Raw genomic sequence first — 22,430 nt, 5'->3', positions numbered from 1 at the left:
AGGTTTGAGAGACAACCAAGAGGTAGGGCAGAATTGAATACGTTTCATCTCCTACATGAGGCCACTCCTTCAAGACAGAGAGTTGGCTGTTTTATCTAATGCACAGAAACCAATGCAGAGAGTCAAAGCAAACTAAAAAACAGAGGACTATGAATGACATAAAGGAATAAGATAAAACTCCAGAAAAATGAGTATAAACTGTATGGCTCCATGGATGTAAAATTCTGGAAAATGCAAACTAAGCCTTAATGATAGAAGACAAATCAGTAGTTGCTGGGAACAGGAAGGGAGATTATAAAGGGGCATAAGAAAACTTTTGGGAATGATGGATATGTTCATTACCTTGATTATGATCATTTCACATGTATATTTATATGTAAAAACCTGCAAATTGTATACTTTACAGCAATTGTAAAATACACTTTCCTAGCAAATTACTGTATGTCAATTACACCCCAATAAAGATTTATAAAAATAATGAGTGTTAATTTTTAAACAATCTAAAGTACAAGATAAGAAGGATAAGCCAGGGCAATGTCATGAATTAAATTTTTCCTAATACAGTTAGGAGTAAATAATATGCACTTACATAGTACAGTGAATACACAGGTTTAATTTAAAGGGTGTTTTGTTTTGTTGCTTTTTTTTCCCCACTAGATACATTTGGAAGACAAATGTCTATATTATTTTTAATTTCCCTATATTCTAAAAGTAACCTTATTGGGGCACCTGGGTGGCTCAGTTGGTTAAGCATCCAACTCTTTATTTCAGCTCAGGTCATTATCTCATGGTCATGAGACCAAGGCCTGTATCAGGCTCCACGCTGGCCATGGAGCTTAAGATTCTCTTCTTCTTCTTCTTCTTCTTCCTCCTCCTCCTCCTCCTCCTCCTCCTCCTCCTCCTCCTCCTCCCTCTGCCCCTCCCCCTCCCCTGCGCTTGTACAAATGCACGCACACTCTCTCTCAGAAAAAAAAAAAAATTTAGACGTGATCTTATAGAGGTGCCTGGATGGTTCAGTCAATTGAGTGTCTGACTCTGGCTCAGTTCATGATCTCATGGTTTATGGATTTGAGCCCCATATCAGGCTCTGTGCTAGTAGCTCAGAGCCTGGAGCCTGCTTTGGATTCTGTGTCTCCCTCTCTCTCTGCCCCTCCACTGCTCATGCTCTATCTCTCTCTCTCTCTCTCTCTCTCTCTCTCTCTCTCTCTCTCTTTCAAAAATAAATAAAACATTTAAAAATTTTTAAAAAAAGAAGTGATCTTATTAGTTTTTTCAAAGGAGGTACCAAAACAGATTTTGTGTTTCCTAAAGACAGCCAAACAAAAACAAAAATTATGGGGAAAATAAAATTAGCAATCCAACATGCAAGAACAAACTTGCTACAGACAAGTAGCATCTCAAACTATTGGGGAAGGAAATAAAGCCTTACCAGATAAAATTCTTCTAGGAATAATTTTTAAGGGTGGCTCATATTTTATCTAGATTTTTAACCTAGCAGTATCAAGATTTATTCCTCTAAATCTTGCCACCTTTCCCAAATGATTATTTAAAACCATGAGTGGACACTGAGTTTAAATAAATTATCATTATTTCATTATCCTAAGATAATGAGGCAGTTGTTCACATTTGGAGAGTATTCCAAAATCAGATCTTATTGTTTTTATTGTTTTAATGTTTTTATTTATTTTTGAGAGACAGGGAGAGAGAAAGCACAAGCTGGGGAAGAACAGAAAGAGACAGAGAATACAAAGCAGGCTCCAGGCTCTGAGTTGTCAGCAGAAAGCCCAATGCAGGGCTCAAACCCATGAACCGGGAGATCATAACCTGAGCTGAAGTCAGATGCTTAACTGACTGAGCCACCCAGGCACCTCCAAAATCAGTCAGATTTTTAAGAAGGTCTTCAAAAGACTCAGAGCTGAGGAATAATTCAGAATGTTTTGTTTTTTTCAAACAGGATTTAGAGCCCTAATAGGGTTGTTACAAGCTGATGAAATCTCATCAGTGTACACAACAAGGGGAAAAAACTTACATATTTGTCCACATCCAAAAGGTTTATGAAGACTCACAATACAGAAACTGCTTTTTCAAACTGAACCCTAGAGTTTTGTGCATTTAACTCTACTACGAGTTCTCTAGGTTTGAAGCCAGGTTTTCCAGTATGGCGAAGTGGAGAAAACACATGGATATTTATCCTGATCAGTCATTACAAGCTGTAGCAAACTGGGTAAGTGAGTTCTGCTTTCTAGAATTTTCACTGAAAATGGAGGGATTAGTTTAGAAATTTCTCACATCACCATCATTTTGCGACTATGGCTAAAACAAGACAGTATGCTTTCAGCACCATGGACAGTCACAAGAAGTAGGAAAAAGACTGGCTCAAACAGAAAAGCCAATTATGTTGTTTTAAAAATTGTTATAGCAAAAGTCCATATATCTTAATATTTCAAGTTAATGTGGTATTTATGATAAGTAAATTTTCCACTTTTATTTTTTGTAACCACCTTTCAAAATTATGAACATCGTAGAATATAACAGAAACATATGCCTTGTGAAGAAAATCTCTATATTATCTAAATGTTCCAATTAATTGTGATTAAAGATTTATTTTTTAAAAAATTCAAAAGATCTAAATGGACAAACAAAACAATTACCAAAAATGTAAGTAAAACTACATGATATTTCACACTTCTCTACTCTTCAATTGAATACTAGGAACTTAAAAAGAATAAAATTTCAGTTTTATAAATTAAAAATGTCAGACATATACCAATATTTTTAATCAATTTAAACAACATTGAAGTTTCTATCATAATATATCTTATAATTTAAAACCAATGTTATCATAAAATATTTTAGGGTAGAGTGCCTTCACATTAAGTAATGCTAACATCCTTCCTATCCAACCTCAATATTTGAAAGCAAATTAAGTCAGGTTAATATGAAAGTCAAATCTACAAGTCTTCAAGGTCAAAGAGAAAGGAGGAAGGAGTCCATCAAAGAAATATTCTACATTTTTTAGTATGTACACTCATGGAGTAGAATATTTTTTAAGTTTCCCTGATTATGGGGGGAAAGGAAGGTCTCCATGGTGTAGTGTGGTTTTATAAATGTATTCATTTGTGTATTAATTATATAAGACTGCTATTTGGAAAACATTGCTATGTTCTGGGGGATACAACAGTGAAGAAATAAATATAGTTCTTCTCACTGTCTAATATTGATTTTCTTGTTAGGACAGTAACTCCACATTTGTTGCAGTGTGTAATGAAAAGAGTGAATCTAGAGATAGCAAGAAAGCTTGCTGGACCTCTTCTGAGGAACAGATTTCTACTCTCGCAATACAGAAGGGAAATAGAGAAAAAGAGAAAAGAGAGAACTGGCTGTGTGTTTTCACAAGTGAGAGTTTTCCCCGGTTCTTACCATTTTAGAAGGAAGAAAGGAAGAAGGAAAAAGAGAGACATATGCATACTATGAATCCACCCACTCACAGACATGGCTCAATGTGAGTCCTGCAAACTGTCAGATTTGTATTCCTCCACTTTGGGGTCAAATGAGGAAGAAAACTAATTTAATGGAATGAGTAATAAAAGAGCAATGAGGTCCTCTCTCTAGGGGACCACTGTATAACTTTCTATTTAACTTTCTTTTGGGGTGAAATGTCAGTATCAAAATCTAATTTTCATGTCTGGGTAAGCACATAGTTGACCATTATCTTTTCAGCAGATCTGTCTCTCTGAAAGCTCCACCTTTCAAAAGATAATTGAGCCAATCTTGATATTAAATAAAACAAGTACCCATTTATGTTTTGAAGGGAATGGCATCTATTTGCATTACACAGAGGCAAAATTGATAGTTAAAAATTCTAAAATGTGCACGTAATACAGTAATGTGCAGTATTAAGGAAAGCAGAATTGGAGCAAAGACCATCTTACTGCGATTCAAAAGTACAAGGAAAAGGAACACATCTGGCTGGTGTTAATCACTATTTTCATGGTATCAAAGCACAAAAACTAAAAAGCCAATAAACTGCTTATATTTATTAATTTTCAAGATTTCATGTATAAGAAAATTGATGATGTTTCATAGTAAAATTGATTTAAATCAACCTGTTGATTCATTTACCTAAACAGTTTCACTTTTTAATTTATTAGATAGTATTGAATTGACAATCTAATTTTTCTATATGCAAACCTAAATAGAAAAAAAAATCATCACACCCACACACAATGTATAGTAAAGTAATTCTCTCAATGTGTGAACCATCTAGTCTTACAACTATGAACTGGATAAAAAAGCAGATGAGTCCAAATGCCCTTCTTACACCTTAAATACTACAAGAACATCTTTTGTGATCTCATTTATTTGTCAAATATGTACTAAGTATCATTTTTCCTGTCTACCATGGAGACAGGTAGAAGAAATATCAGTTTTTTCACCCTTGACTTCAGGGGCTTACACTTTAAATGAAAGGGTCATCTTATAGGTCCTGCTAACAGGTGACTTAGGCAGAAATTTTACCCCACTTATTTTCCAATGGGATATAATCTCTATCCCATATCCCTTGCAATAGGTTGTGATGATCTTAAGGGCAGAAACATTGACACCTTCCATGTAACAACTACTCCAATTCTCAGGGTACATACACCACATATGCAATCAAAAATCAAATATTTTTCTGGTATAAAAACAGTGAGAGACCAGTTTACCCAAAACTCTTTTAATAATAAAATATATTTTGGGATTAGTATTGCTGAGTATTCACCCAGAAATAGTATAAATCATATATTCTGAAACTAAAAGTACTATACAACAAAAATTACCTTATGAATAAACAAATTCTAAAAAAAAATGTTAACATCTTTGTAACATTGTTCTATTTGGCTAAGCTGATGTGACAGATGGGTGATTGTAAACTGAAATTTCGTATTTGCACCTAATTTCCTGTTTAAAAACAAATCAAAACCCACACCACCACACTGAAGTACATTTTTAGTTTATTGCAAGCTGACCAATTTAAGTCAAATCCATGTATTTTGCTTAATGAAACTGAATTTAACTCTATTTCACAATTTGGAGCACCAAAACAACCACTAGTCTTAGAGTCACATGATGTGGTTCAAGACCCAGCTTTGCCACATATTAATTGTCTGACCTTGGGCAACTCCTCTAACTTCTTGGTGATTCAGATTCCTCACATGCAAGTTAAAAAGTTAAGATGCAATGCATTCAGCATCTACTCCGCCTCTAAAAGGCCCTACTCTTTTACGACACTGGCATTTACTGAAGCTTTAACGCTATCTTCATTCAACCCAAATAATATTCCATTTAATCACAAAACACAACAAACACAAGCCACATCATTATATATCATTCTTGTGAATTCATCCACTTTTACTTGAATATGTAACAAGGCACACAGCACTTTTATGAATTGGCAGAATTTTTTAAAAACCAGTAATTCAGACGGTCACTTTGACCTTTCAAGAGGAAGTTGCTATTGTTCCTCTATCATTTGAAGTTCTAATAGGAAACAGATGACATATTCAAATTGGGTAATTTAAAGGGAAGTTCAGTAAAACTCTGACTATTTACAAAGATACAAGAAGGGTATAAGAAAAACCACAAGGCATGGTACAATATCTTGGAGCTAGTAACATACCCCATTACCCACCCACCCCTCCCCCCAGAAAGTAGTAAGAGAAGGGAGTGTTGCAGGAAGTTGGAAACAGAGAGGCTATATGGAGAAGACCACCTTACAGGAGCTGTGATCTTAGTTAGAGGGACACAGCCAGTTCAAGGTGACCTTGTAAATAGGAAGATGAAGTAATAAATGCCTTGCCCTCACAATCTCCACTCCCTCCAGTCTCTGGCCAATGCTCCCCATTGGCCAAACCCAATTAGAAACTGAGGCCAAGAGAACCCTGTGGATATATTTCGTACAGGTTGGCTTCCTAGAGTACAGACTAGAGAAAGATGAAGAACTAGAGGTGCAAAGGGAAATACCTAACACAAACCGGTTCCCTCTAATTAGGCTAGGTTCTCAAAGAGTTATACTGTCCCCCAACTTGATATGAGGCTTCTTTAATGGTGTCATGAGTAAAAGCTACTTGTCTAGTGAGTTCATGCAATATGCTGGATCTCTTCCAAATTCTATGTATTTAATGTTCAAATAATCTTTATTCTGATACTAAGAACCTATTAGAACTCTCTAATGTAGTCATCTGGGATAATTTTAGATCTCAACAGGTTTTCACAAAGAATGTAAGCAAACCAATTGCTTAAATTGGAAGAAATGTCAATGTTAGTAAAGATTGATTTTCTATACTCCTTCTTTCTAATTAGTTGCTTTGGACATCAGTGAGTTGCATGAAAAGAACCACAATGATTTCTCTGATTAAGTAGCTCCAGCAAACTAGAAAGGTTGGAGCACAGCATTATTAACTCTTTGATGGGCTATGTATGTAAAGCCATGCTGAGCTGCACACATTATGAAATGCTCCAGGGGATAGGAAAATAAAAGTGGATAAAAGGAGGAGGAGCTTCAAAAGGAGGACTTAATTTAAACCTCTAGTTTAGAAAAGACAAGGAGCATATCTGCCAATGTAGAAAGAAAACTATTGCTAATTGGATACTTGCTGCCATGTACCAGGTGCTATGCTAAGTGTTTTTACATCATATCTCATATAATCTGCATAACAGCCCAGTGAGATATTTTTATTTAGAGCATTTTACATATGTGGAAATTAACTTGCCTAAGGCACTACAAAACAAAATCAAAAAATACAATAATGAGACACTGTTTCAAAAAGGTTTTGATGTAACCTCAGGCATAACACCACCTTTTTACCATTTTTAATCATTGCTGTGTCTTAAAAAGCTATAAAACACCAATAACTTATTCTCCCTATTTATAGCATCAATCTGGAAAAGCAGAATTGACTGCTTCTTTTCACAAATATTTTAAGTGGTTGTCACAGCATTTGGAAGCACACTGGAAAGAGTTAGTCTGTGAAATCTTTTCCCCAGAATAGGCAGACTGGTTTTCTACCACACACTCAGTTCAGAATAGCCCTCTGTTTTCATGCTTAGAAGTCAAGCCTCCTCAAGTACACTTGGGGCAGAGGCTATGTCTTGTTCCTTTTGTAATCCTTATAGCACCAAGCACACATATAGGACACATAATTGGGGTTAAATGAATACTCGTTCAATGAGTAATCAGCAGAGCACAGAATGCTGTAAGCAAGAGACTTCAGAAAGAAAGTACACACTGGTTTATTTGGCCAGGAAAAAAAGTAAAAATTAAACCAATCTTTTATCATCACTAGTGCTGTGGCATCTAACCAGCTTTTCATGTGGGCCACAGACAAAGTATACAATAGGTGCCATCTATAATGGAGCCTTCCCCACACCCATCACATGTCCACTCAAAACAGACCCCACCTCCAAAGAATTAATACAGGAGGAACAGTGCTAAAATGTTATGAACTGGAAAAAGAAGAAGAAAGGTAACATTTGATGTTAATTATGTGTCAGGCATAGTATGTAACACTTTACATGTATTTTCTCATTTATAAGGATAACAATCACTGTCCTCACTTCATAGATGAAGACATTGAGCTTAGAGAAGTGATTTGCCTGTGGTCACACAAATAATAAATGATGAGTGACAGAGTAAAGATTTAGGTTAAACTCTAGAAGATAATCATTAAAGGGCAGCCTTATTATCAAAAAAAAAAAAAAAGAAAAGACAAGAGATAGGTGCAGCCACTATGGAAAACAGTATGGAGGTTTCTCAAAAAATGTTTAAAAAAGAACTACCATATGATCCAGCAATAGCGGTTTTGGGTATTTATCCAAAGAAAACAAAAATACTAACTCAAAACATTTGCACCCCCCCCATGTTCACTGTAGCATTATGTACACTAGCCAAAATATGGAAACAAGTGTCCATCAACAGACAAGTGGATAAAGACATCGTGGTGTGTATATATATATATACATATATATATATATACACACACAATGGAGTATTATTCAACCATAAAAAAAGAATTAAATTGTGCTATTTGCGACAACATAGATGGACCTTGAAGACACTATACTAAATGAAATAGGTCAAAGACAGAAAAAGGCAAATATCATATCATCCCACTTACACACAGAATCTTAAAAATAAAAAAGCTCATGGATGCGGAGAACAGACTGGTGGTTGCCAGAGGTGGGATGGACAAAACGGATGAAGGTGATCAAAAAGTACAAACCTCCAGTTATAAAATAATAAATTCTGGGATGTAATGTACAGCATGGTGACCATAGTCAATAATATCGTACTGCGTATTTGAACGTTGCTAAGAGAGTAAATCTTACAAGTTCTCATCACAAGACAAAATATATTCTGTAACTTTGTATGGTGACAGATGTTAACTAGACTTAATTGTGGTAATCGTTTCACAATATATACAAATTTGAAATTACTTTGTTGTGCACCTGAAACTAATATAATGTTGTATGCATCTCTATTTAAAAAAAAAAAAAAAAAAAGCAGGCTTTAATATCACTAACGATATAGGGAGTGGGGAACACCAACTTTTGCCTTGGTGACACTGGAGTCATTATTGAGACGACTTATGTATATGAAGCTTGGTTGCTCCCTTACATTGGTGAGGGCATCACAGTAAACACCTAGGTTGCCCTAGAAAGACCGGGAGAACATGGAAACAGAAGTCCTAGCTCTATTGTTCTCTGGCTGTGGTTATCTGGGGACATTCATGTTACCTCTCTGAACCTCAGCTTCTAAGTCTGTCAAATGAGGATGACAATACTTTAAGAATCATTCAGGGGATTCAGTCAAAGTGCTTCAAAATCTATAAAGCACTGTGCCACAAAATCGTTGATTATTGTCTACTATTGATAACACTCTCAGCCACCAGCAGGATAGGAGATGCTGCAACATAAAATCCTGGGCAATCACCCCAACATGTTGTACCTTAGGAATGGTTTGTCAAGAGAAAAATCTAATTATTCTTTATAGGTCACAGCTTGGGGACTCTTCATCCAATGATATAAGGAACCTGAAGGAAGAGATGGGGATAGTTAGAAATGGCAGGTGGGATTTATGCTAATTTTGTAGGACAAAGAAGGGCTTGAAAATAATTTTGGAAAGAGATAATGAAAGTTTCTCTCAATTGTTATCATATTCCTCTTCAAGGCGAGAAAAGGGAAGAACCTTTACTAATGATGAAATTAATTATTTTTTTTATTTTGTTATTTTTTTAAAGTAAACTCTATACCCAAAGTGGGGCTCGAACTCATGGCCCTGAGATTAAGAGTCACATGCTCTGATGACTGAGCCACCCAGGTCCCCCTAGTTTTTCATTTAAATAATAACATTTTATGGTATTCAAGTATACCTTGCACTGTTCCAAACTGTATTTGAGATAAGATACCTTACATTTTTTGGTACTACTTTGTGATTTTTCAAAGAATTTCATAGTAATGGTTTCAACTGGTGGCATTTTTATAGTGGTATCTTCTTAATTCTACTAAGGAGGAAGACATATATAGAAAAGGTGATAAATTATTTTTATTATGTATAAGGTTGACTGGATAATTTTAGACCCAAGCTGTTTTCCAAAGCTAGTATTTCTTAACCCTGTTCCCTAATTTTTCCATCTGTAAATAGAGTCAAATAATTCCCCACTGTTTTTCCATTTCTAATAAAATTATGTATGCAAGGTGTTTTGGTAAATTCTAAAGAACTGTTATTATTGCCTATTATCCATCAACTCTGGTAATTGAGAGTATATTTCTTAGTCACTCTAACCCACAGCAATTCCAATCAAGATGCAGCCCTACAGAAACCCCTTTATTTATCTAGGAAGTTTTCACACATAAGGGAAGTCCACACAATGTGCAGACAGGGAGCTGAATTAACTAGAACTCCAGAGGGTCCGCCCAGCTGCTTGGACATCCAAACCTGGCACTGAGCAAATGAACTCCTAAAAATCACAGGAGGTATCAGGGTAAACTCACCCAGCCATCTGACTCACTCACAGCATCTGGGCATGAGAAAATTTTATTTCCCAAATCCCACTTCCCTGCCCCCATCTTCCCTAGCCACACATACAAACAATCTGGACAGTCCATAAGGTAGAGGATAATTTTAGGGGGTTCCCCAGGGCCTGGCTGGCTGCTTTCCAATCATTTCTTTCTGGCCTGTGAAATCAGATGCACTATTTCCTTATACATGAGAAAAAATGAAATCAGTTTCTATTTGCAGAGTGAGATAGAAAAAATGAAAGTCGCACACAGCTATGTCACAGAAAGGACCTTCCTTAAGCTGGAGGAGAGGAAGGAAGCAAAAGAGAAATTCAAAGGAAAAAGTAGTTTGATTTGTTAACCCCTGAAAATCAGGGTCCCACGCACTTGGTCTCATGTACATAACACATTTAAGGTTTTGGAACAAAGCTGGTAAATAAAATCAATGAGATTTCTGAATTCATGTTAAACAATGGTCATGTGGTTTAATCATCATGGCCCTTCTAGAAGCAAATCACTGTGTGTTTTCCTGTCTGTGTAGCTCTGTACATGCATCTGACCACTCCCATACCATCCTTCTTTCTCCTAACAGACACACAACACATTTTAACATTTATGAAATTTGGCTAAAATGAACATCAAGAATAAGCTGTTGGACCAAAAAAAAAAAAAAAAAAAAAAAAAAAGGCAAAGGCCTAGGGCATTAGATTTCACAAATGGCCTACACTGATTCAAAATGGAATATGAAAGGACACTGATTAAGGATTATATAGACCAATATTCTGTACCTAAATGTGATTACAAATGAAATCATCTTATCACATACCCAAATTTTCCTGGCCACATAAACCCACCTCCACCCTGAGAACATCAGATTCTCTTCCAAGGATCCCACCTTCCTTGGTATTGGTAGGTGTCCTCCGGGGGAAATTACATCATCTGAGCTCTCGAACCAGTCCAGGCAACCATAGGATGCACTGGCTCTAGGTTGCCCATGTGCCTGAATTACTACTGCAGGAGACTACTTACTGCTGCTCTGCCCAGGCCATCAGAGCTCCCCTTGCACTGAAAGGGTTCCCTCCTCTGAGTTCTACTCTCTGAATGACATATGATGACCCTGTTGTGGGGCCAAGTTCTTTTTTCTGACACAGGGTAGCTAGGCTCAGGAGACAGACAGAAAGGGGAGGGAGTTCAAATAACAGCCACTATATATTTCTGCAGCATACAATCCTAGACTCTCAGACTTTCTTCAGAGCCCCACAATCCCTCCTTGCAATTTGCCCCATGCCACTGAAATCTGCTCATGCCCTGCTCCCGATGTTGATAGAATTTCATTCATAAACTCATTTAAGCTTAGTCCTTAAATGAGTCCTTAGAAAGTAGAGATTTCCTTAAGTAAATCCCTAGGTACAAGTGGAGTCCAGGGCTTACTGCACGGGGGTTGAAGCTCGAGTTGTAAATTATGACTGCTTCATATTTCCTTCTGTACCTTTGAAACACAAGTATTTCTATTCTTGACCATCCATACTATCCTTGACAGTCCATTCACCAACAGATTCTTGCATGCCCAGGATGCTAAGTAGGCACCTCCTCTTTCTGTGCTCTCCATCACAGCATCAGTAACAGCAATTCACATTTGTATAATGCTTGACATTTTATGAAAGACTTTCACATTTATTACCACACTGGAGCCTCACATCATTTCTGGGAGTAGAGCAAATCGAATATTGTTACTTTCATTTCAGAGCTATAAAAATTGACACTCAGTGAGGTAAGGAGATTTCCCCCAGGAGCATTCGGCCAGTGAGGAAAGGAGCCAGGCTCAGAATCCAGATCTTAAGACTCCCATTGTAGGTTCTTTGCGATGCATAATGCTGCCACCCTTTAGTTTTCAGTCCCATGTGCGTCTCTGTAGGCACCCTCCCTTGACTTCTAGCAGAGTTCAAATAATCTCCATGAAAGTAAATTTCCATGCTTTCAGGCCATCCAACAGCTTCCTGAGAAGCAGGGCATCATTATTCCCTCTTTCCCACTGGAAATATGATAAGAAAGCCCACTGGGTAAGTGTTCTTGGAGTAAATTAATTTTGGAATAATCTAACCTGACCTCCAGCCAGAATTCTCTACCAACAGCATGCCACATAAAAGTCTGATGAATAAAATTTTGACTTATAGCATGGATTTGCTTCACTTGACTTATTTTGAGGACACATGTTTGCAAACCAATTGCAAAATACTGTGTTTAATTATATTGCAATCTATGGTTGAATTTCATTCAAATAGCATTTATAATTGGTACATTTTTCAAGTACTGCTTCTGCCAGAGTTGTATGTAAAAGTACATTATCGTCATTGGTACAACTGCAGCCCAACTTAGCATCAATATACATCCCATAGATTAGGGGGTAAGTCACTAAAGGACAGTGGCTGTCACATTTCCATAAAATACAATTAAATATATTCAGAAATAAATTGGTTCCCAGATTTTGCTAAAACAGCATATGGCATATTTTCAAAATTAATGAGCACTGATTGAGCACCTAGGTTGTGCTCAGCACTGTGGAGAATTCAGAAAAGCATAAAGTATGTCCTAAGATAGTCAAAGGAGAGAGAGACCCCAGGGTATTGGGATCAAGGTGAAAGTATATTTTGGAAACAAAAGGTGAAAGTATATAATTATCATCATTTTCTCATTTGTCAATTACTACATGCCAAACACTATGCTTAGTATTTTGTTTGAATTACCTTATTTAATCCTCATTAACAACTCAATGAGATAGCTACTGTTATTATCCCAATTTTATAAAAAATAAAAGTGAGATGCAAGGATGTATTTTATTTAAGGTCACATAGCTCAGAAGTGGAGGAGCCCAGACTGGAAACCAAGTATCTGATTCTCTAGCCTGTGTACTCTTAGCCTCTTTCCTGTAATTGGAGAAGGCTCATGAAGGGCTGGGTCCTTACTATGGAATTAGGTAGGGTTTGGTTAGGAAAAATGGAAAAAATTAAGATAGGTCATTATACTAAAGGATAGGACAAGTAGCCTAAACAAAGGCACAGGGTCAAGAATTTGTATATGACCTATGAGGATCCCTGAAGAAAATTAATGGCAGGAAGTAAAGTTAGCTAGTCAGAGTAAGACATTTAACAACAGCACCTTAAAAATACCCTAGGTAGAACTTAAAGACTTGAGCCTTTGGATACAGAAAGTCACACAGGCAGACTCTTACATAGGAAAGTGACAATGAAAAGGAATTGCGGTATACTAGCAGCATATTCAGGAAAAGGGGAGAAGATGGAGACTTGAAAGAAGCAAACTGATTATTACTTATTGTGAAATCCCCTACAGACTCTACAACTCCTTGGTCATAGTACATAATCAATAAATGTTTGTCAGGAGTGCCTGGGCAGCTCAGTCAGCTAAGCGTCCAACTCTTGATTTCAGCTCAGGTCGTGATTCCATGGTTCATGAGTTCAAGTCCCAAGTCGGGCTCTACAGTGACAGCACAGATTCTCTTTCTCTCCCTCTATCTCCCTCTCTGCCCCTCTCCCACCCACGCATGCTCGCTCACTAGCTCTCTAAATAAAATAAAATAAATAAATAAGTAAATATTCTTTTAAATGCCTTTCTAAAAATAAGTAAATACATGCTTGTCATATCAGTATACAAAGACTAGTAGGGATAAAAAGAAAGGTGTAAGTCCAAGAAAGAATCTATGGGAGTCACTGACAGATTGTTCATGAAATAAAAAGAAAGCAAAAAATGGCACCAAAGTGCTACTCTAGGAAAATATGTGGTGCTTTTGGCTGACAATCGAGTTGGAAAGGAGAAGTGGGTTCCAGCCGGGTACAGGGGAATGATGGGTCCTCCATTTTGGTTTGAAAGTGTAGAGTTTTGAAAGGGATATAGAATACTTAATATATTATAGGTATGTAGAGAAATAGGCCTAGAATACACTTAAGATTCTCCAAGGGTAGAAAGCATAGTCCTTACTCATCACAAAATTCAGGTAGATAAAAGCTGTCATTTTATTTATGGGACACTTCAATAGGCAACTCCAAGTAGGTAGAACTTTTTAAATACAAAAGTCACTACTAGACCTATTGTATTTTATCAAAGACTTGTGAAGTAAAGAAATTCATAACGTACAAGAATACTATTACAAATTGAAAAGAACTAAGCAAAAGGAAATAAATCAAAGAGTGAAGCTCCTATCCCTGCTCCTCTTGACATGCAGACAGCACTGGCCATTTGAACACCAGCCTTTACTTATCAAAATACAAAAAGGAAAAAATCATGTAATGGTCTCTCAGCAAGAAGCCATTAGACAGATCTAATCATAATGGGACCAAATATTCCTATAAATGAAATGCATGCATTTAGGACCACAAGCAGAGTTTAAAAGCAGCTAACACAAAAGGTAAGTAGAGTTGCCTGTGCGTACACAATGGCTCAGATGTGATAGAGCAATCCAATTGGCCCTCAAACAAACTGAATTGTGAATTTACAAGACAAACTCAGTATCCATTAGCTTAAAATTCAAATGACCCTCATCGAAAGCCCAGCTGTGGCAACAGGAGCTATTATTCTCAAACTTCTCTCTTATGATCAAGCACCAACATCCAATCACTGAAGCTACAGCCTTATCCAAATTAGTTGCTTTCAAAACAACCTGACCACATGGTTCATTCTTCAGATGCTTGAAGCCCACCAGAATGACCAAGTGGATGAGAGCATGTAAGATTCATTTAAACAAAGGAGCTCATTGTAATGAACAAAATCAAAATCCTTACCAGGCAAATTAGAGGGGGAAAAAAGACTGCTTGAAAATTTAAGTTCTTTCAAGAGGGAAGGGTTGGGGTCAATTAAAATATAAAAAATGGAAAGATCCGTAAATGTAACCTAGGGAGTAATTCAGCTAGTGGGACATATTTGTCGTTAGTAGATGCAAAGAGAAATAAATTGAAATCCAACTACAGTGTTCTAAATAAAAAGCACATCATAAAATATGCTCAGGTAACATGCCAAACCTATAACCCAATTTAGAGGCAGAATATTTATCAAACGTTATTTGGTAAATTAATTGTTTGAAACCCTGAAAATATTTTCTCCCAAGAAATAAGGTTATTCATGGTGACTGGCTTCCCATAGTAGACCACAAAACTCTCCTAATGTATAGTGTAATAATGTGTAAGTATAGTACTGGAATAATGAGGGAACACAAATTGTTCTGTAAAAATAGAATCTTACCATCCTCTATAGCAGTGCTTTTCAAATTATGAGTCACAACTCATGAAATCAATTCAGCAGGTCTTTCCCTGTTTAATTCTTAATAGAAAGGAAGAAATGGAATGGAAAGGACAGAACTGCAAAGATCAAAGTACAACCCCTGTCATAAGTAAAAGTGTTATTCTTGAAACTTAATTTCAATGTTATAGGTATAAATAGCTATGTGCATTCAGGATTGCAATGTAAAATATATTTCTTACTGTGGCTCACAGTTAAAACAGTTTGAATGTCTTTTAGGAAGGCTTCCATGGGGTGCCTACCACAAAGCTAGGGTTTAATAAATAACATTTGTTAAATGAGTGAGTGAGTGAGTGAACCGGTGAACACATGAATAGTGAATAAACAGGACGCCAGTGATACACCTCTCTCAGTCACAGACCTGACACTTGCAGAGGAAAGCTTGCTTACTCCATCATTTCCATACTAGTGAGGCAGTGGGGACAGATAGCTGTCCAACTTCAATTCCCTATGGGTGTCTCCCTTGGCCTGGGACAGGATCTCTGCCACAATAGGAACCATTAAGCAGGAAAGATGGGGGACAAGTCTTCTACAATTGAGTGGGATTGGAGTCTAGGGGCTGGGTTATGATGGGAGGAGGGGAATGGCAAGATAGGGTTGCCAGATTTAGCAAATAAAGATACAGGGTGCTGGTTAAATTGGAACTTCAGAGACATCACAAATAGTTTAAGGGCGAAGGAAATCATGAACCTCCGGAATGAGATCAGTTTGATCCATCATGTGATGCAAAATGATGTGTACAATACTCTGGTGGGTGCTGTGGAAAGAAAAATTACTTAGTTTTTGATCCTGAAGAGGTCAGAGATGCATAGGCAAGGACCTCAGCAATGACCATGCATGGAACACTATTCTAAGTACTTTCCAGGCACCAACCCATTTAACCCTCACCACCTGCATTCGACAATGTTATTATCTCCATTGAAGACAGACAACTGAAGCATGGAGGGAGAAGTTACAAGAGAAAGATGTCCTAGGTCTCCTATAGAAACAAACAGTATTCAGGGGGCCTGCAGTCGAGGGCTGGTTATTGTCCAAGGGGCTGGATCTGGAGGCGAAATTTGAGAGGAACCTTGCAGAGAGAGGAAACATCAATAGACGAATTGGCGGAAGAAAACTCCAGGCAGAGCAACAGCTTAGTGGTGAGAGGACATGACCAAGAAATGGATATAGACAAAAGTTTGCTAGCGTGCTAGGAATACAGTAAGAAGGAAAGACTGGACAAGAAAATTTAGGTAGTGACCACACTGTCAAGGGGAAACTGCATCCCCTATGGCATCTGCATGCAGTGGGAACCACCAAAGAATTGGGGGTATATAAATGGACACTGTGTTCAGTCGGGCTATTAAAGAAAATGACTTTGGCAATGGTCCAAAAGATCGAGCGGATGAGCCAGAACTCAGAGGCCAGGAAAAGATCAGGTGAGTCAATGCAGCTGGCTGGCAAAGCACTGTGGAATCAGAGTCCAGGATCAGATCCGAGGTAGGAAGTAACCTTGGACAATTCAGGTAATGACCCTGAGCCCTGGCCTCCTCACTTCAACACTATTTACCTCATAATGTCATTGGGGAATAAAACAGGACGTGCAGGAAATGCCTCATAAGTGGAAACTAGCTATAAAGGGTTATGGTGATTGAACTGAATCTTTCCCTTAACAATTCCTCTGAGTTCAACCAGCCTTTGATCGAACATTTCCAAGAGTAAGGTACTCGTGCCATCCCAGTGGTAACACAGTGATGATGAAAGAATGGAAGAATGAAAGAATGAGGGTGTTTACCTTTCCTATTTCCAAAGAGAAAGAGTATGGCTAGGAATAGAACTGAGGTAGAAAACAAAAGACAAAAACACCAAATACCAAGTAACCATAGTTGAAGAAGGTAGGTGAACTTTGAGATCCTCACTCTAGCACATCCTAAAGTGACCTTAACCAAATTATTCAAACTCTATAAACTTTGACTTTTCTCATCTGTAAAGTATATGGTTGTAAACACCTATATCGCGAACCTATTAGGGAAGATAGCTGAGATTGTGTATATTATGCCCTTAGAACAATACCCACCAGAGTAGACAATAAATGACAGTTATTATGTATTATGTATAAATTAAAATAAAGCTATAGTCATAGTTAGGCAGCAATACCGGTGGAAATAAGAAAACAGAATGTGGAAATAAGTAGAACATACATGAGGTATGACAATTCTAGAGACCACATCCAGAAACAGTGGAATGGAATTGAACACCCCTTTTCTGTAGAGCCAGATGTGTTCTCCCCAGTGGATGTGGCTCCTGAAAGGTACCCCTCCGGGTTAGATGATGAAGGGTCACAGCATTAAAAATGCAGGTTTGCAGGGGCACCTGTGTGGTTCAGTTGGCTAAGCATCGGACTTTGGCTCAGGTCATAATCTCACAGCCTGTGGGTTCAAGCCCCGCGTCGGGCTCTGTGCTGACAGCCAGAGCCTGGAGCCTGTTTTGAATTCTGTGCCTCCCTTTCTGTGTCTCCTTTGCCCCTAACCCACTAACATTCTGTCAAAAATATTAAACATTAAAAAAAATTTTTTTTCAATGCAGGTTTGCTGACTGAGGGAAGGGGGTCCAGAAGGAGAAAAAGCAGTTGCCTCTGACTTTATAATTCTCCTGCCACTTTCTGCTCTTAAACCAGACTCCATCATTGACTATCATGAAGGCACAATGCAAAGGTTCATAATATGTCAGAGCCAACAGGGGCAGGAATGGAGGTCAGGGCCAGACATCCATCCATCTAAGCCTACAGGACACACATAAGTAGGACGTGCTAGGTCTGAAACCACCATTCTATGCTTACAATGTCCTACTTTTCTAGACATCAGAATATCCAGCAAGCCCACTCTTTCTGCAGAAGCTATGCAAGTATGGTGAGGCATACAAACATTATCCCAAAAATCTAACCAGTGCTCAGGGCACTGCTGTGACCGAGGTAAACTTCTTATCCTTTCGGGGTTTTTTTTCTTGAAATTTTAATAATTCTTTCTTAAAGACTTGGTTCGTAAACTTAAATACTTGACTAAGAAAAAGTAAAGGGAAGATGAACAACATGATCATGAAGACACTGTGTTCCAAATACACACCATTGGTCCTTAGCCTCTGACAATGACACAACAAGGTATGCATTCGACTTGTTTTCCAGCCACAGTGACTTTCTGCCTCTGTGTTCTCCATACCAGTCACCTGTTCGCCCTTGTCAGACACCTGCAAACACACACAAGGTCCTGTCGGGATCCAGTACCCTTTCAGGTACTGTGCAGAATCTCCTCTGTGCAAACCAAACTGGCCTGGGTAGGAAGAGCCTACATTCGTGGCCACCTCCTAACCAAAATGGAACCAAAGGCCATTCCTTATGAAAACATCCACCTCCTCTCGTGACCCCCCAGACACTAAAGGTAGCCTCCAAAGTTAGAATGAGAGCATTTGGTGGAAATGAAAAGTTGCCTAAATTTTCTCATGTCCTAGCACTTTCGCTTTTAGGAAATGAATATTTAGAAAGGCTTAAGAATATCTTTCTTACACATTTCTCTCCCTCCCAAATATAGAGGCCTCAACAAATGCCTCTTCATTTATGAGTAAGAATGTGTTGCCTGAGAAGAAAGCAACCTCAAAACACATTCCATACTCAGTCATTCACCTCTTTGAGCAGATGTACTCTTATAGGTGGGGAAGGGATGATCTCTTAACTCTTCTACCAACACTGATTAAAAGTGATACCTGCTGGGGTGATTCAGCTAACACTGTATCAATCATTTGTAGAAAGAGGGAGAGAGCAGATACGACTCTGGCTTCTGCCCCCAGCAAATAGCACAAAGCAAGATATATGGAGTTAGCAAGGACAGAGGGAATTTCCTTTCCCCAGAGCTTTCAAAGAGAAAACAGCCGGGGCACCTGGGTGGCTCAGTCGGTTGAGCGTCCGACTTCAGCTCAGGTCATGATCTCGAGCTCCGTGAGTTTGAGCCCCGTGTCGGGCTCTGTGCTAACAGCTCAGAGCCTGGAGCCTGTTTCAGATTCTGTGTCTCCTTTCTCTGACCCTCCCCCGTTCATGCTCTGTCTCTCTCTGTCTCAAAAATAAATTAAATGTTAAAAAAAAAAGACAAAACAGCTACTCATTTTCTTAATTGTCTAAGTATGTCTCTGATTACTTTTTAAGTCTCCCTCAAACCAGCGATGATTGAGAGCCAATTATTCCAAGAAATCAAGGTGGGGCATCTATTGGCTAGAAGATAAAACAGGAATAAACAACCAAAGACAACAAAATTGCTTGATGTGGGTTGGTAATTTAAGAACAAAAATCCATGGGGTACCTGGCTGGCTCAGTTGGTGGGGTGTGAGACTCTCGATCTCCAGGTTGTGAGTTCGAGCCCACGTTGGGTGTAGAGATTACTTAAAAGTAAAATCTTTAAAAATAAATAAATAAAAACAAAAATCTAGGGGCGCCTGGGTGGCTCAGTCGGTTAAGCATCCAACTTCAGCTCACACTCTGTGAGTTCGAGCCCCACATCGGGGCTCTCTGCTGCCAACTCAGAGCCTGGACCTGCTTTGGATTCTGTGCCTCCCTCTTTCTCTGCCCCTCCCCCACTCACACTCTGTATCTCTCTCTCTCTCTCTCTCTCTCTCTCTCTCAAAAATAAATATTTTTTAAAAATTAAAAAAACAAAAACAAAAATCTAAATACAGTAAAGGACAAGTCAGAGAGAAAAGCAATTCTAAAGGAGCATCTCACCTCTCTGGAATGACCCCCAAACACTAACTAACATTGACATCACAGAGAGGGAAATGGGCAGAGATGTAACAGGCCAAAGGAGACGGCTAATTTTAGCTGCAGGCCTGAAAAACTTTACTTTTTCAGGCTTTTCATTATTTTCTTTTTAGATTTCAGGCCACCAAGCACCCAAGCATTTCAGTCTGGTTTCTCTCAGTCTGCTGTTGTGTTCCCAGCTCCTCTCCATCACCTCTTATTGAGATCTCCCTGCTTAAAAACCAATCTGTCACACAGCAGAGATCATGGGTTGGGCAATCTGAGCTCTAAGATCGAAGGAACGTGGCCATAGAAGGTGGAACACCAACAGTAGCCAAAGGTGAGAAGAGACGCACTAGAAGCCAGGGAAGAGTCTGAGTTTGCAGCCTCAAGAGTTGCCTTGCTGAAGGACGAGCTTTCACATCCATGACAGAGGACCCCAAGTTCTGCTTTCTCTGACCAGCTAGGAAACTGCAGACAGAGAGGTAGCTCCTGGAGGAGCCCCAAGGCTGTCAGGAGGACCAGTCAGGCCCTAGGACTGAGTGAGGAGTACCGAGCAAGAACTCAGGACACTGGCCACTGCCACTGCCCTCTGGTCCAGGCCTAGTTGTCAGGCAGTCTGTTGGAGGAGGGTGGTAGATAGAGACAAAGGATACACTCTGTTCCCACTGTGGAGGGAAGGGGGAGAGGGGGGGTTGCCGTACACAGTGTGAGGCTGTCCCTACGAGCAGCCAATATAGGTTTCCCATAAAACAGTGGCTGCCACCATTTCCCTCAGTAGGACCAGCCAGCCAGCCTTCTCATAAACGGTTCCTTGCAGAGATGCTTACAGCAGCATCATTGCCACCTCAGGCAGGTGTGAGCAATTAGATGTACCTGCCTTCAGAATTGCGATTTGTTCACCTGATCTGGCAAACCCCACTTTAACTCTTCTCATCCCCGATGTATCTCACTCACAGAAGAAATGAGTTAACTTCAATGGAGTTTGCAGCGTGCTGGGGGTTTGGGGAAGGGGGCAGGAGGAGGCAAAAAGGCGGAAACCTCCTGACCTAAAGATTTTTTACCGTTAACTTTTTTTTTTTTCAGATTAAAGGGTTAAAAAAAACACCACCACTACAACAAAGTAAGCAGCAAAGAGGGACTGCAGGATCCTGCTCATTTTCAGGCATTCCTAGCATTTTAGGTAAAGAGCAACTGGCAAAACTCAGTCCAGACTGACAGAAAACGTGCTCGCCTGTCAACGAAGGAAGGAAAAACAGGTTCACTGAGGTCCAGGAGGCGAGGATTCAGCCTCCCGGGCTTCAGGTCTCCTCCTCGCCCTGCCCCACCCCAGACTTGCAGGTGGAAAGCACGCATGTGAGACCGCACACACTTGTCAACTCCTGGGGACCCCAGGGCCCCGCTCGGGGCCCGCCGCCGCGCCACCGCGGACGCCCGTCGCTGCGGGGACACACCCTCCACCTACCTCGAACATGGGAGAGGCGCCCTTGCTCGGCAACGTGCAGCCCAGGAGCTCGGCGAGAAACTTTGCCATATACGAGCGCGGAGGCAGGCTCCCTCCCGAAGCGCCGGATGCGTCCTCGCCCCGCGGGGGAGCCGGGGCGGCCGGGGCTCGCGCGCAGCCCGCGGGGCCAGCGAGGCCGGGGCTCGGGGGCTAGCCCCGCGGCGGTCGGGGGCCGGAGGGCCGGAGGGCCGGGGGGGCCGGGGCCCGGGCGAGCGCGCCTGCTGCCCGGCCGCCGCAGCCCGCTCCGCCGACCGAGCCTCCCGCGGCGCGGAAGCCGGGCGCTGCGGTCCGCGCTAGCCTTTCCCGCTGAATGTCACCATTACCATAGTAAAGGGAAGGGCCCCGCCGAGGGGGTGGCGGGAGGGCCAACGGCGCCGCAGGACGGGCGGAGCGCGCGGGCAAGGGCAGCGGGCGGGCACAGCACCGCGGCGCAGGCACCTGCCCGGCCACTCCGGCGGCCTCGCGCGGCTGGAGACCGGCAGGCGACGGCCGGGAGGGTCGGCTTCGGGAGGAGGGCCAGGATGACCTAGTTCTCCAGTTTCCCCCTCCTCGACGCGAACCGGGGTGGGAAAGGCGGCTGCCTCGGGCCGCTGACTGACCGGACGAGTGGCTGCTGCAAGGCGCGAGCTGCCCAGAGGGGCTCCCCCACCGGCACGCGCCAGCCCCACCCTCCCTTTGGGGAAGGGAAGGGCTCCAGAGCCTGGGAGGAGGGACGCCCACTCCTCACATTAACCCCTGTTATTGAATGGAGCAGGCAGGGGTAGCCCAGAAGGGGAAAAGTGACTTTGAAGGCACGGGGGCTGGGCTAGATCCGCTCCATAA

General features: G+C 40.4%; 1 protein-coding gene across 2 annotated transcripts in view; it reads right to left on the bottom strand.

Moving 5' to 3' along the window:
• Positions 1-22,430, bottom strand: part of RASGEF1B (RasGEF domain family member 1B) — a 569,745-nt gene that overhangs the window by 535,147 nt on the left and 12,168 nt on the right. The window contains exon 1 of one of the 2 annotated variants that reach the window (XM_019466239.2): positions 21,570-21,755. The exons of the other annotated variant lie outside the window; for it this stretch is intronic. Within the exon in view, the coding sequence (XP_019321784.1) occupies positions 21,570-21,638 (69 nt within the window). The 5' untranslated portion in view covers positions 21,639-21,755. Of the gene's footprint in view, positions 1-21,569; positions 21,756-22,430 lie in introns of those variants that run through there. 2 annotated transcript variants of the gene reach the window in all.

The sequence above is a fragment of the Panthera pardus genome, unplaced genomic scaffold (genome assembly GCF_024362965.1).
Source record: "Panthera pardus isolate Hobbes unplaced genomic scaffold, ASM2436296v1 HiC_scaffold_13, whole genome shotgun sequence".
Classification (NCBI taxonomy): domain Eukaryota; kingdom Metazoa; phylum Chordata; class Mammalia; order Carnivora; family Felidae; genus Panthera; species Panthera pardus.
The sequence above is the reverse complement of the archived record's forward strand: the minus strand, read 5'-3'. Positions and strand labels throughout refer to the sequence as shown.